The 13,913-nt window shown below is 37.4% G+C and overlaps 1 protein-coding gene across 1 annotated transcript in view; it reads left to right on the top strand.

Annotated features, from left to right (window-relative positions):
• Positions 1-200: 200 nt before the first annotated feature.
• Positions 201-13,913, top strand: part of arhgef3 (Rho guanine nucleotide exchange factor (GEF) 3) — a 90,212-nt gene continuing 76,499 nt past the window's right edge. The window contains exons 1-2 of the mRNA XM_026932691.3: positions 201-447; positions 535-584. Of these exons, the coding sequence (XP_026788492.1) occupies positions 550-584 (35 nt within the window). The 5' untranslated portion in view covers positions 201-447; positions 535-549. The remainder of the gene's footprint in view (positions 448-534; positions 585-13,913) is intronic.

The raw sequence follows: 13,913 nt of genomic DNA, 5'->3' as shown, positions 1-13,913 counted from the left end.
TCGAAAATTTTTATTTACATATCTTTTTTTTTTAGTTTGTCAGATGTTTCCTTAGAGAAGAAATCTTTAAGTGAATTTTCTGTGGTAGGCTATGTTAAATTTCGGGTTATTATATCAACACACTTTGCTTATATACTCCTTTTTTAGTGTGGAAGACATTTAATTAGACAGGACATCTTTAGGTAGACTGTCTGTGGTAACACCTCAGGCTCATTGTGGGCGGGGCTTGTGAGTGAGACTCCGCCTCTTGTGTCGGCGGCGCGCGTTGAGGCGTGCACGCGTCTAGCAACACTGCGGAAAAGAAGTGAAGAAGAAGCAAAGTAGCCGAAACAATAACACCAGTGTAAAGTTTCCGGTTTTTATAACGACAACTTTTGTTTATATACTGTTTTATTAGCCTCGTCAGACGTTTAATTAGACAGGACATCTTTAAGTGGGCTGTCTGTGGTGAGCATTTCCCCCAGGCTCATCGCTTATAGTCTTCTGGAGAGCTGAACTGGATGTCTAATCCTTTCCTGTTCACATTCATACTAGGAAAATCCTGCTTCCATGCAAACGGGTGTCGGAAGCCATGAAGTATCCGGGTAAGAAAAATACCTCCTAGCTTGTTTGAAAATAAAATGATTATTGCATTGATAATAAACAGGATCAAGTTACTCAAACCTGAGTACATTTTCCACCAAAAAAAAAGTGAAATAGTTGATCTCTTCATGTCTAAAGTCACTTTCTTGTATTTTAAAGTAAAAATATAAATAAATAAATAAATATAAAACTTTTTTGAAACTGAAATTGAAATGTTATCCAATGAAAGTGAGAAAGAATGAACATTCAATATCAGAATCACTGCTGAAGCACAATGTCCTTAAATGTTGTCCATCACAAACTAATTGCACACCAGCCATGAGTTATTGCTCCTCATGATTACATTTTATTTTATTTTTTTCAGTTCATATTAATACATCACTAGACACCCAGTTTTGGAGCATGTGTGCACCACAAACCCATTCGAAGTCACATTAGATCAAGATCTACCATTTGTTTTTCCTCTGAGGTCTTCTCATATGGTTTCTAGAGCCAGGGATTGTTCATACACACACACACACACACACACACACACACACGCACACACACACATCAGCTCAGATGTTTGGGATTTCTGTCTTGGCTTTCTACAGGAGCAAACGTAGCATCACCTTGTGAAACGCCGCTTCTCTGTGAGCTGGATTATTCAGCAGAGTTCACTGTCCAGGGAAAGCTGGAGACCTGTGATAGATGTTTCACCGTGTTTCTAATTGTAGGCTTCAAGGTCACTGTGGTTATGGTTCTTTGACCCTGTATCTCATTATAGACCACCACAAAACACTTTAACTAAGTAAATATATCATATACCTTTAAAGGTGCAATAGTCGAATTTCTTTTATTCCTTACGTGTACAAATAACCTGGAAGATACGTAGAACATAATAATAATAAAAAAAAAGAACAGTACATTAAACTGTGGCCTTCGCAAAAGTGCATTAAGTCGCTGAGAAAACATGTTCGGAAAACTGACTTCTGGTCCAAAATGCTCGTTTGTGTTTGGATGCGCATCCATTTTATCCTGCCTAATGCACATTTAAAATAATCTGTGCCCAAAAAATGCAAAAACTACTACTAAAATGGGCTAAACCTTAGGGGTGGGCGATATTACAAAAATATATCACAGTACTTTCGATAAGTATATTTTCATAATACATGGTGTACATCACAATCAGACTCACCTGAACACAATATTTCTATTTGCTGATCTCGAAACAGCAGCCGAACAATGATAAAGTACCACGGCGATAAACACCTACTTTAAATTAAGAGTAACTATGTAGTTGGTGAACACTGAAGAAGTGAAAATACCTGACAAGATTGTAAAAGATTGCCGTAGTAATGATATCATTTACCTTTATCCTCATAAAAAAATCTATAAATATACATGAATATGCAATTTGGAACTGTTCTCCTGCCATCCTACATAATGTAATATTATGTTAATATTAGATAACGGAGCTAGCTCACTGCTAGTAAACAAGCTCGCATTTGTCTCCCATAGATATGAGTGGAATTTCTATATCTGAATCTCGATTTACATCGTCTTAGTCTCGTTTAACTTCTCAAACCTGTCTACTACAGCAGCCACAATTTCTCTATTGCTAGCTAAGTTTGCTGGCTACGTAGTGCCGGGGTATCACGCCATCCTTCTGCTGTGATACTTTTAAACCTTGAGCCTAATTCTTGCCATTACAATCTAAGATCATACCTAAGACTCATGGACAAATATGACTTTAGTGCTGTATAATAAAAAATTGTCTATTTAGGAAGAACAAACCATTTAAAAATTCTTCTGTGCTTTATCTCTATCATAGACAACTTTCCGCAGTTGATTTAAAAGCAGATATGAAATAAAACGACGCTCGTTTATATTTAGATCCTACAGCATATGTCTCGTGCAGAAGGCTGGCTCATGTCAGTAGATATGATGAGCTTGTAAGCCTCGAGGTCACATGTGTGATCTGGGTTGATTGTTCACCTGTTGCCTTATCAACAAGTGTGCATGTCTCAGGCCTTTTCTCTGGACAGTACACCCAAGTTTTTTGGTCATTCTGGCTGAGCTGAAGTGACCCCAGTGCTGGGACAGAAGCACCGGAGCGTGCTCATTGATAAGCCCAGTACTAATCCCAGCTGAATGTGTTCAGAATAATCTTTTAACCGGGTGTGACTGGGGAGCTGCTCGGGTGACGAGTGAGGCCTGATCCTCGTTCCACTCTTGCTTGGTGGGATTATTGAAGTTTTCTCTGGCTGTTTCATGAATTCACAGCCAAACAGTCACCCAGAGAAGTTTTTCTGCTCGTGACTGTGTCTCCTGAATGCCTCGCTCTCAGGACTTGTATAAGTCCATCAGTATTATATTACTGTTTATCCACGCATCACATAGCTTGATATGATGAAAGATATACTGACTCATGTTCTCTCACACCATTAAACTTCTATCATGGTTTATACAAAGTTTATATTAAAGCACTCATTGTATTGTATTGTCATGTTATTGTTTCTGTAGTAGCGAATTGACATTCTGTATGGCAGAAGCTCTGCATAATCCAAAAAAAAATATTTTAACATAACAAGAGTAATGTGTAATAGTTTATATGGTGTAGTTTTCTCTAAGGAGATGTTCATGTAACATTTGTTACAGTCAGTGCATTTTATTCTCCACAAGACAGAAGACTTCCAGTTTCTCAGTAACATGACAAGCTGCACTTTTTTTGTCTTATACACCAATGCACAGTTTTCTACACAAATACTTGGGGGAATGTCCCGAAATACGTTGAAATTGGAATTATGGGTGGTAAACTGCTAGAATTCTGGCATTCTCCGTGTTATTTTTCTGCTTAAATAATAGTGCCGAATTGTTTGTATGAATTCGAAAGTAAAATCAGGTGATGTTTCTGAAATACCAAAGGGACATCATGAAAGTGAAAGTCACGACAAGTACAAATGGCGGGGATTCCACAATTTCCTCTTGTGAAGTTAAAAAAAAATCACACACTATCCACTGTATAGTGCAGTATAGTTATTGTATTGGAATATAAATTCCCAAAATTCATTATGGAAGGTTAGTGTCCAAATGAGGTACCCTAGAAGAATACCCAGTGTAATTTTTACCAGGCGGATCGTGTAAATTTTTAAAAGTTCCTAAAGGGAAACTCCAGTCAGAATTTTTAAAAAATGCTCATCGATGCATGTCCACTTGCATCTCATTTCACTGGCATGGTAGATTCTGTAGAATCTGAAGTAGAATGGATTTCCCAGTTTGAATCCTAGGGAAACCCCCTTTTATAGACGCATGTTGATGGTGGAAGTAGATTTTGAAGAACTACAAGCACTTTGGGTGGATGTTTGGAGTCAGAGGTTGTTCAGTTTTTTTTTTTTTGTTTTTTTTTTTTGCCAGCTTCAAAAGTTTGACCGCTGCTATGACCCTTATCTAAAAATCCACCAATAGGAGAGAGGCACAGGGTGACACAAAACACGAAAAACAGCTACAAATAGTAGTGGAAATGGCTCTCATGTTTTTGAATTTTCACATCCATGCCTATTCTGTGAATGAAAGATGATGTCTTCAGTAAAGAACTTGTAACATCAGACAGAGCAGTTTATGAAATCAATACTAGCTTTCATAGCAAAAGCGTACAAGGATGTGAAAGCAGGAGTTCATGGTGGAGACGCAGGGAAAGTTCTCATAGGAAAGTGCAAGTAAAGCCACCACAGCTAAGCTGTGAGCAAGTGGTTAATTCAGGTCCTGTGGGTTATATCTGTTCTTATGTAGAGATGTAGAGCTTCTTGAGACTACACTCTGGAACCAAAAAAAATGGACCAAGGCTCCTTTTGCCACAAAAGTGTTGCAGATCATTCAGCGTAAGGACCAAATTCATGTTATTGATGTCAGTTGGTCCATCATCTGTGGGAGGTCATCACAACTGAGTGTAACCTTTAAGAATTCATTGTTTGACTTAATCTAAAGGAAAAGCAATTGCGTATTAATGTATGTTGCATCTTTACTCCTTTAATATTGTATTCATTGCTAATTAAAAATATTACATTTCACCCGTACACAGATGGCTGTGGCATTGCTGGGTTTTGAACTGTGATATGGCAAGCGCTATTCTGTTGCACAACTCTGGAGCTTATATACACTATTATTTTCACTGTTTAATTTTGCATGGCTTTTTTTTTGTTTTGTTTGTCCTTGATGTCAGTTTTACAATTTTGCATGTCTCGAATCCATAAAAAAAGTCAAATAAGCTACTACCACTTAAAATATATTGAACTTAAATATATTTTATTAGTCGAATCATTTCAATGGGATGCTTTTTACACTTACTTGAAAATTCATAAAGACAAAAATGTATTTATTGTTATGTTTATTTATTATGTGCTATGCTTGTAAAAAAAAAAAAAATTGTCTGAATCTCAGAGTACATTGTCTTGAGCATATAGTGCATTTTGCACGTATTAGCACACCGCTGCGTTATGTTTCATGCAGGAAAAAGCTGTAAACCTTCCGTGTTTTATGCGAACACATAGTAGCACTACTGCTGTTTGCTCTGCTTAAAATTCAGCGTAATGATCTCTACACTGTGAGCGTATCTCAGATATAGCATCATATTGATGAGATGTTAGTCATATGTTCTGTGCTAGAGGCTTGTGGGAAGCCAGTCTAGATCACCAGCAATAAAGCATGCTGAAGATTAGGGTTACTGATTCAGAGTTTCTTCTCTAATCTGCAGCACGGATCACGAACACAATGTCTCACGATCTTTATTACTGTAGATTACCACTGACCCACATTCATTCGCTCAGTGTACCCGAGCCTGTAAAGAGAGCTCTGTAAAGCAGTTTTACATGTTAGGGTGTCTCTAATACTCAAGGGTTTTTGGATGGTTAAAGAAGTGCAGCAACTCGGTTGCAGGGTTTCATTCAGAACCAATAAATCAACCTAATCTCCCAAATCATAAAGATACCAATATTGTGATACAATATTGATAAACTGTACACAAGACATTTTTGTGGCAGTATCATGGGTATCAGCAATACAGTGCCTGGCAATATTGTTTTGTGCTAAAAAAAAGGTTTTTTCTACCTTTTCTGTACTAAAAACTTCTTAATGGATGTTAAATAAAATTGTACTACAGAACTGCTGAATTCTCAATTCTGATTGGTCAGGAGGTGTTGATTAATTTTCTATAATAGCACCTCTCAGCTGTAATGTTTATGTTGATGCATTTATACTAAAATGTTATCATTTCTATAATAACTTAGACAGGGACTTGTATGACGTTTTTTAATTAATAAAAAGTTGGCAAATTGTTGACGAATTAAGAGGAATAAAATGCTGTTATCGGGAAATAATTCATTTTTGGGGTAATTACAGTAACTGTGCTTTGTGTTGGGTGCCATCACACTATCTTGTTGTTGATTATTTTCCATTCACAGCACATCCTCAAATTTTTTTATACCTTGCATATAATTGAAATTTTAAAAATTTTGCAGGCTCTTTGTTAACAGAGCTAAAAATAACACAATGCATACACTGTTAATTCCTCATATTGTGATCTACTGTGCTCTTAGACCAAAAGATGAAATCTAGAAACGTTCTCTGAAGGAATCAAAGGATTTATGAGGAGACAGAGTTTTCGTTTGTAAGAGGGTTCAATTTAAAACTACCCTTTCCTACACTTTGTCAATGCCATTCATAATGTTGGCATTTCTCTAATTTGGGATCTGCAGCTGTCCCTAGATTAGACTTGTAAGCTTCTCTCTCTCTCTCTCTCTCTCCCTTTCTCTTCACCACCTGTTATCCCACACGGACACTGTGGCTCATACGCTCTCTCAGCTGTGATGAAAAAGCCTGTCATAAACCACCAGGTGGATTTTTGCCTACGTTGCCTTGTCATCAGTGACACACTTCTTTTCCTTACGCTGCATATGTTTTGTCCCAAAAAGGCTTATTTCCTCTCAGACGTCATTCACGTAATCAGACGTCTCAGATGTCATTCACAGACACTGATACAGCGTGTGCCAGAACTGATAGCTGGGTTATAAAATGCGCTTGACGTGACTACTGGACTATGATCATGTTGAAGTTGTCTGAACACAGTGCTTAACCGTGTTATGATAACTTATCCAGGTCAAAACAATTCCATTAATTGCTCATGTCAGGATTTTTGTTGGTGTCATATGGTGGTGTGATGAAGCAGAGGGCCTTGTTTAAAAAAAAAAAAAAAAGAAATCTTGTCAGCAGATTATAAATGTAAGTACTGCATGTAGATTTAGTCCTTTAAAGCATCATTTTGGCAAAACAATTGTGAATTAACTCCAAATATTTGATCAGCCAAGATATTTTTGGTGTCTGGCATCTACTGATAATGTTTCTAACAAGTCAAGAAAGCTTATAGTGTTCTGTAAATCATCATACACATGCCTTAAATAGACGTTTTATTGTTTTTGACGCCCTTTTACATAAAAATAGATGAAAGGATGGCACAAAGCTGAAAGGTTTTACCAGCATCAACCTCAGGTCATGTTGATCGAGTAGAAATCAGCTACACACCCTCTGCCCGATGATAAACTGGTAGCTATAGCTCAAATCAAACATGTCTTCCCTGATCATCTTCTCATATTTATCTTTATCTTTTCAGCCTCTGTTAACATTTACATGTCTGTGTCTAATATCTGGTATCTGATACTGTTCTAGCGGTATTACGCACAATACTGACCGTGTGGTTGGCCGCAATATGCAAAGGAGAATAAAATACAGGGATATCACACAGACATGCTGATGTGGTTTAGGACACAGTGCGACCTACTGTAATCTATAAACATGAACAAAACTTTAATGTGGGTGGTGGGCGGCCATCTTGGACAACAAATATTTTCTCTCCCATTATACCTTAGCTCCTGAAGTTTAAAGACAAAATTATACTAGAAACCAAAAATCTTGATATGTTTCCCTGTATTGAGAAAAGAATAGAAAGATGTTTACTTACAAACTTACTTTCAGTAGATGTCTAAGGCACTTGTTGAAACGTCGCGTCCTGGCATGGATTCCACAAGGTGTTGAACACATTCCTTTGAGATATTGGCCCATGTTGGCACATGATTGCTGCAGATTTTTCAGCTGCACATTCATACTTTGAATCTCCCATTCGACCACACCCCAAAGGTGCTCTCTTCATCAAACAAGTTTGAGATGACTTTGTGCTTGTGACGTGGTGCATTATCATGCTGGAAGTAGCCATTATAAGATAAAATATATATTATAAGTAGCCATTATAAGATAAAATTTTGCCCATAAAGGGATACATGTGATTAGCAACAGTATTCAGATAGGCTGTGGCATTCAAACAAAGCTTGACTGGTATGAAGGGTCCCAGTGTGTGCTAATAAAGTATTCCCCACACCACTACACTACCTCCACCAGGCTAACATATACATATAACCTATAGGTATGTTTTTATTCTTTCTTTTTTTTGTGGTATATTGTGAGTTTGTTGTGCTCTGTTAAAGTCTTGTGAACATTTAAGTCTTAGTTTTCCTGGTTGCTCTTGTGTTATGGCTGTTGTGACACCAAATTTACCCTTGGGTATCAATAAATACTCTCTCCTCTCTACTAAACCTGTCACACTAAACAAGACTGTAGCCTCAGATTCCTGTTCTTGGCTGACCAGAATGGAAACCGATGTGGTTTCTGCAGTTGTAGCCAATCCGCCTCAAGGTTTATTGTGCGTTTTGAGATGCTTTTCTGCTCAACATGGTTGTAAAGAGCATTAGCAACGAGTTTCCGGCCACAGACCTGCCGCTCACTAGAGAGACTGTTGTGAGTGAAAATCCCTGCCGTTTCTGAATACTCAGACCAGGCTGTCTGGCACCAACAACCATTACATTGTCAAAGTCAGAGTCAGAGATCACATTTTCCCCAATTCTGATGTTTGATGTGAACATTAACTGAAGCTCTTGACCTGTATCTGCATGATTTTTATGCACTGTGCTGCTGCCACATGAATGTATAATGTGAATTCAAAACTACAGCACAACACACAAAAAAGAATGGTTTTAGACGTGAGAGAAAGTCTTAGCAAAGCTGTTCTCATGGAGGTTTATCCAAATTTCCATCACTGGAGCAATATTATAAAAAATAGCTCAGTTTACGTATACTTTCCCCAAGGTTTTGTGGTCCACACAACTACATCCGTAACCACAGATTTTTCCTTTTGTCAAAGTCTCTCTGATTAATTCCATAATTCCAAGTCCATTTTATTGAATAATTCATAAACCTGTTCTATAAATACTAGTTTTGCATGGAAGTCTGTTGATTGAATTCATCACTTGCTATTGTAAGTAAGTTGTCAGTAAATTTACCAATTTCCATTTTTTTTCCTAAGTACAGGAAAACGTGTTAAACCTCTTGCTCCTGCTAATCACACACATGCTACGGGTGTCATGGAACGACGCTGAAATGTATTTATATTTGACATGATATAGCTTCAGTAAAACAGTGGCCCTGACTAAAGCAAACTGTGGTAAACTAAAGCAGGACTTGATGTTGAATACGATATTGCAGATGTGTGTGTAGAACTTTGCTGTGTTTTGACTGAGATGAGCTGAGCTCGTGGGGTGGAGTGTCATGCTGCATGATGTAATGGTTAGTCTCGTGCTGCCTGCTTGTCAGTGCGTCGCTGGGCTTGGGATTTTGTGTGTGTGGGTGTGTGTGTGTGTGTGGGCATGTTTTTATATGTTGGTGGGAACCAAATGTCTCCACAAGGATGTGAAAAGTTTTGACCTTGTGGGGACATTTGGCTGGTTCCCATTTTGTGTGTGCGTGTGTGTGTATGGCTCAGGCTTTCTTTTCTGCTTAGTGGAACATTGATGTAGTTGGAAAGAGTGAGCAACCAGTCCCACGAGACTGATAGGGAAACACACACACACACGGCCACTGACTAACATATGTACACACACCCAGAGCCAAAAGTAGTTATACAGCCATCACCCAAATCAGCCTACACTTGCCCTTATATACTTCATCTCGCATTCAGAGCAGGAAAAAGAGAAGTTAAACAGCAGTTAAATAACAGTTCCCCACAGGCACAGCATAACAGTTCTGCTCACAAAAGTGCAGGGTTTCAAATTGGAAAATCAGCTGACTAAGGATCTGACATGTAAAAACCTGCTAAGCGGATTAAACCTGGGGAATCTTTTAAAAGCACATAAACACCCTGCTTTTCTCTTCCACAAACATACAGCCTATACTCACAGGCACTTGAGCGCCAGCGAGGCAGCTACTTCTTAGAAAGGGCGAAGAACATCTCACACCCTCGTGATGCCCTCACACACCCTCGCCATTTTCTGATCCGATCCACTCAGAGATTTCATGCCTCAAACGTGTGGTGTTGACTTTCGAGACACAGGTTGTGCATGTGATCATGCCATCATCATGCTGCTTGTATTTTGCATGATTAAGGAGAAGACGTTTGCACAAAGTCGACTCAGTTAGTCAGCATTAATGTGCTGTACCATAATTTAATAGTATGATGACACCCAATGTTATTAACTCAGAATTTTAACCCAATTTTTAGCTATTTAATGTTAGTTATCATACATTTATTTTCCTTCTGATGACGCTCAGCAGCAGTGGTTAAAGTACCAAAGTAAAGTACAGTATGAAAGAAAAGTTTGCTTTCTTGCTTGATTGAAAATATACTAAAATGCAGTTAAAAAAAAGCATAATAATAATAATATCACAGTTTTATTTACTTATTTATTTATTTGTAGTAGTAGTAGTAGTATTTAAATATCTTTTAATCTTTATAAATCATTATTAGAAATAATACTATTAAAAATCTTTATTTTATTACTTATAAAGAAATTTGAGAGATTCCACAAAATCTGTTGTTGCTGTTGTTATTATTATTGTTGTTATTATTATTATTATTATTATTATTATTATTATATTTTGACATAAGTAATTGTGATTTTATAATTCAGCAAAATAATTGTGATTACATTTTAGTCATCACGTTTTATTGTACACCACTGTGTTATCTTTCGTTTTACAGTGTGTATGGTAATGGAGCCCCTCTATAAATTTTTTTATTTTCCATATGCACTTTGAATGACTTTCATACTGAGTTCTCTGTGTTTCACAGAAATGCCCTGCGTAAGTTAGTTCGGTACTTTTAGTGAGCTGCGTGAATTCCTGTGTTTGCCGAGACTGAGACCAAGCTTGTTCCAGTGTTCACAGTTTGCCAACAGAGGGAGACACAGATCGCTAGAGAGGACAAAGGAGGTGTGAGACAGACACAACAGATGAGCTGGGAGCAGGCTTTTGGTAACTCTCAGTAGATCTGCTGTAAACATCTGCTCCAAATAAAAATTGTAATCTTAGGCAAATTGCTGTGACACTTAGGGACTTGCTGTTATTGGAAAATAATCAACTTCGGGGTGGTAACAGTGTCTCCGCTTCACACTGGGCCACTTCACACCACCCTGCCCCTGATAACGTCTTCTATAACAGCACACCACATTGTGTTTTATCCCTTAGTAACGTGAAATATTAATTTCACTGCAGAATTCCCCTTTAATTATGAAGACAGAAAAATGTCTGGCGTCACCGCAGACATGTTATGTGAGAAGTCAGGAAGAGATTAATGAGATTCAGAAATTAATGACTACAGGATTGACGGTTATTTTGTTCTTGTGCTTCAGTGCCGTTAATTAGCCCTATGACAGGCTTGTGAAAGAGACTAAAAAAAAAAAAAAAAAAAAAAAAAAAAAAAAAAAGGAGGAGGAGCTTTGTTTGTTATTGTTGTCACGGCAACTCGTGTTTGGTTTAGGCGAAGGTGTGCAGGGGAAATAGGTGTGTATGTGTGTGTGTATGTGTGTGTGTATGTGTGTGTGTGTATGTGTGAGTGTGTGTGTGTGTGTTTCCTCTGCAGGTAAAAGGCCAGAGTTCAGGAAACAGCTTTATGCTGTTCTCTTGTTCTCTTCAGTGAAGAAAACCTCAAATGTGTTGCATTTTTTTTTGACCGTTCACCTGAAAAAATGAAAGTTAAAAAACCATGATGGAAACTGCAGAGTGAAAAGTTTTCTCTGTTTTATAATGTCAGCTTCTAAAAGCTTTGAAGCACAAACCAACAATCACTTTCACACTACTTTGCAAAACTTAACATGCATGCAATAATTATTATAACTGACGCTTTAAATGATCTGTCCCATTTTTCCGGGGAGTTTTTGTCCTTAAGATAAACTCTGTCCAGTTTGGGAAGAAGCATTATGTTTTGTTTTTTTTCATCAAATCTGAAGGCACACTGGGAGACCAATCCTGTAATTCTTTTTTTTTTATTTTAGTTTTAATAAATAAGGAAAAATACACATGTCTGATAAAAGTCTAATAAAATACAATAACCATATTGTAAACTGGGGTAAATATTTGAGCCATTCTAAAATTATTGTGAAAATAACATCTGGCAAAAAAATTTCCATTAGTGACTAGTTGGTATATTTCATGAAGCATGTTGTGCCACTTCACACCACAAGTAGTGAAGCAATTTGAATCAGTTAGCTTTTAAACTAATTTTTCGACCCGGCAGCATCATGTCACCAAGTAAACATTCAGTTTTTGTTTCTTATCGAAAGTGCTGGGAGTCAATCCCAAAAAAAGAGTCGATCCCAAGAAGAGTCGATTCACTGATTCCAAACATTTACAACTTTACAAATTTACAACAACCCCAAAGCTTTGGAGTCAATTCCATACACACACTGAAAATGATTCACCTGTAGATATTCACCTTTTTGAATTTGTCTGGTTGGAATGAATCAAATCAGGAATTGAAATGCACGTAAGAACCTCTGCTCGCTCATCAATTAATCATAAAATCATTAAAAAAATCGACTGATTAATCACTTAGCTGGCGGAGGTTCTTACCTGCATTTCGATGCCTGATTTGTTCAATTACAACCAGACAAAGTCAAAATAAATGTCAGCATACACAGGCGAATTATTTTCAGTGTGTGGAGCTTTGGGGTTGACTCTTAACTAATTGATTGCTTAACTGATTACCAAAATAATAGTTAGTTGCAGCAATATTTTACATTATCCCAGATCTATCTGTTTAGTTCCATCACATATTGCTCAGCATTTCTGCTTACGCTGCTCATTAATAAGCAAAACCTGCTGTTTGTTTTGTTTATTAATCAAGATAATCGGCCCAAAGAGGATCCAGCAGCGTCTTTCTTCACCTGGGACATAATATCGACACACACCGTGTATCGAATAGAAATGTATCGAGCAACCTCTCGCACTAACACACGGCTGTGCTGAGCGTCTGTTCCTCTTTGGGCCGATTTCACATGTGGCAGTGTTTACAGTGTGCTCGAGGCGCAGAGGGCTTTCTCATGAGCCGAGTATATAATTACAGGACAGCTCGCTTAATCTCTGCTGGCTTTTCTGACTGAAATTAAAACATCCACACACACAGTTGCTCTCATGCAACCCGGGTTCTGCTTTCATGTTCTCCCACAGCAGAACTGCGGCCTGGTTTTGGAATAAAGTCGTGCTTCAGGTTTGAGTTTTCAATAGAGACTCAGTGCCGAAATATTGTGAGACAAAACGAACATTCAGAACTTTTATTAATGAGTAGAGAAAAATGTTCAGTAATGAAGAGAGGAAACAGGAGAAATGAAGAACATTGATTTTGTCGTGTAAGATATATGGTTCTTTCTCTCCTTATTGCCCGTGTGCCTAAAGCTCACTTCTGACATTAAAATATCATATCCTTAAAGTAAGCAAATATTTCATAGTCCAGCACATACACACTTTATTTATTACTTAGCATAGTTTTCATCTGATCATAATAATCTGCGTTTTGTCTTATTAACTGCAGAGAGAGGAAAAAATGGAGACAGTGAAGGAATTATTGTTTATAGCTGCAGTAACGTAAGTGATAACAGGAACTAGGATGTTTTGTCAGCATCCAACAACATTAAATGTAACCACAAACAGTTATAAAGTACATTTCATTCTTTAATAAATAGAAATTATAATAATTTGAAAATTGCCGTGATATAAGAGGAATTAAGCATTTCTTGATATGCTGTTATTGGAAAATAATCATCTTCACTATGGTAATATTGATTCTGCTTCATCACGCCATCCTGGTAACTGATTGTTTTCTTTGAACAGCACACCCCCTTAATTATTAAAGTCACTTAACATCAGACTAGAAAGACAATTTAACCAATAATCACAATTAGGTGTATCTTGTATGGCAGCTTCCTGAGCCAAACTAATGATGGAGGTAACCTCTAAAAGACTATATTAGGGTGTGAATA

This window comes from Pangasianodon hypophthalmus, chromosome 20 (genome assembly GCF_027358585.1).
Source record: "Pangasianodon hypophthalmus isolate fPanHyp1 chromosome 20, fPanHyp1.pri, whole genome shotgun sequence".
NCBI lineage: Eukaryota > Metazoa > Chordata > Actinopteri > Siluriformes > Pangasiidae > Pangasianodon > Pangasianodon hypophthalmus.
This window is presented reverse-complemented; position numbering and strand designations above follow the sequence as displayed.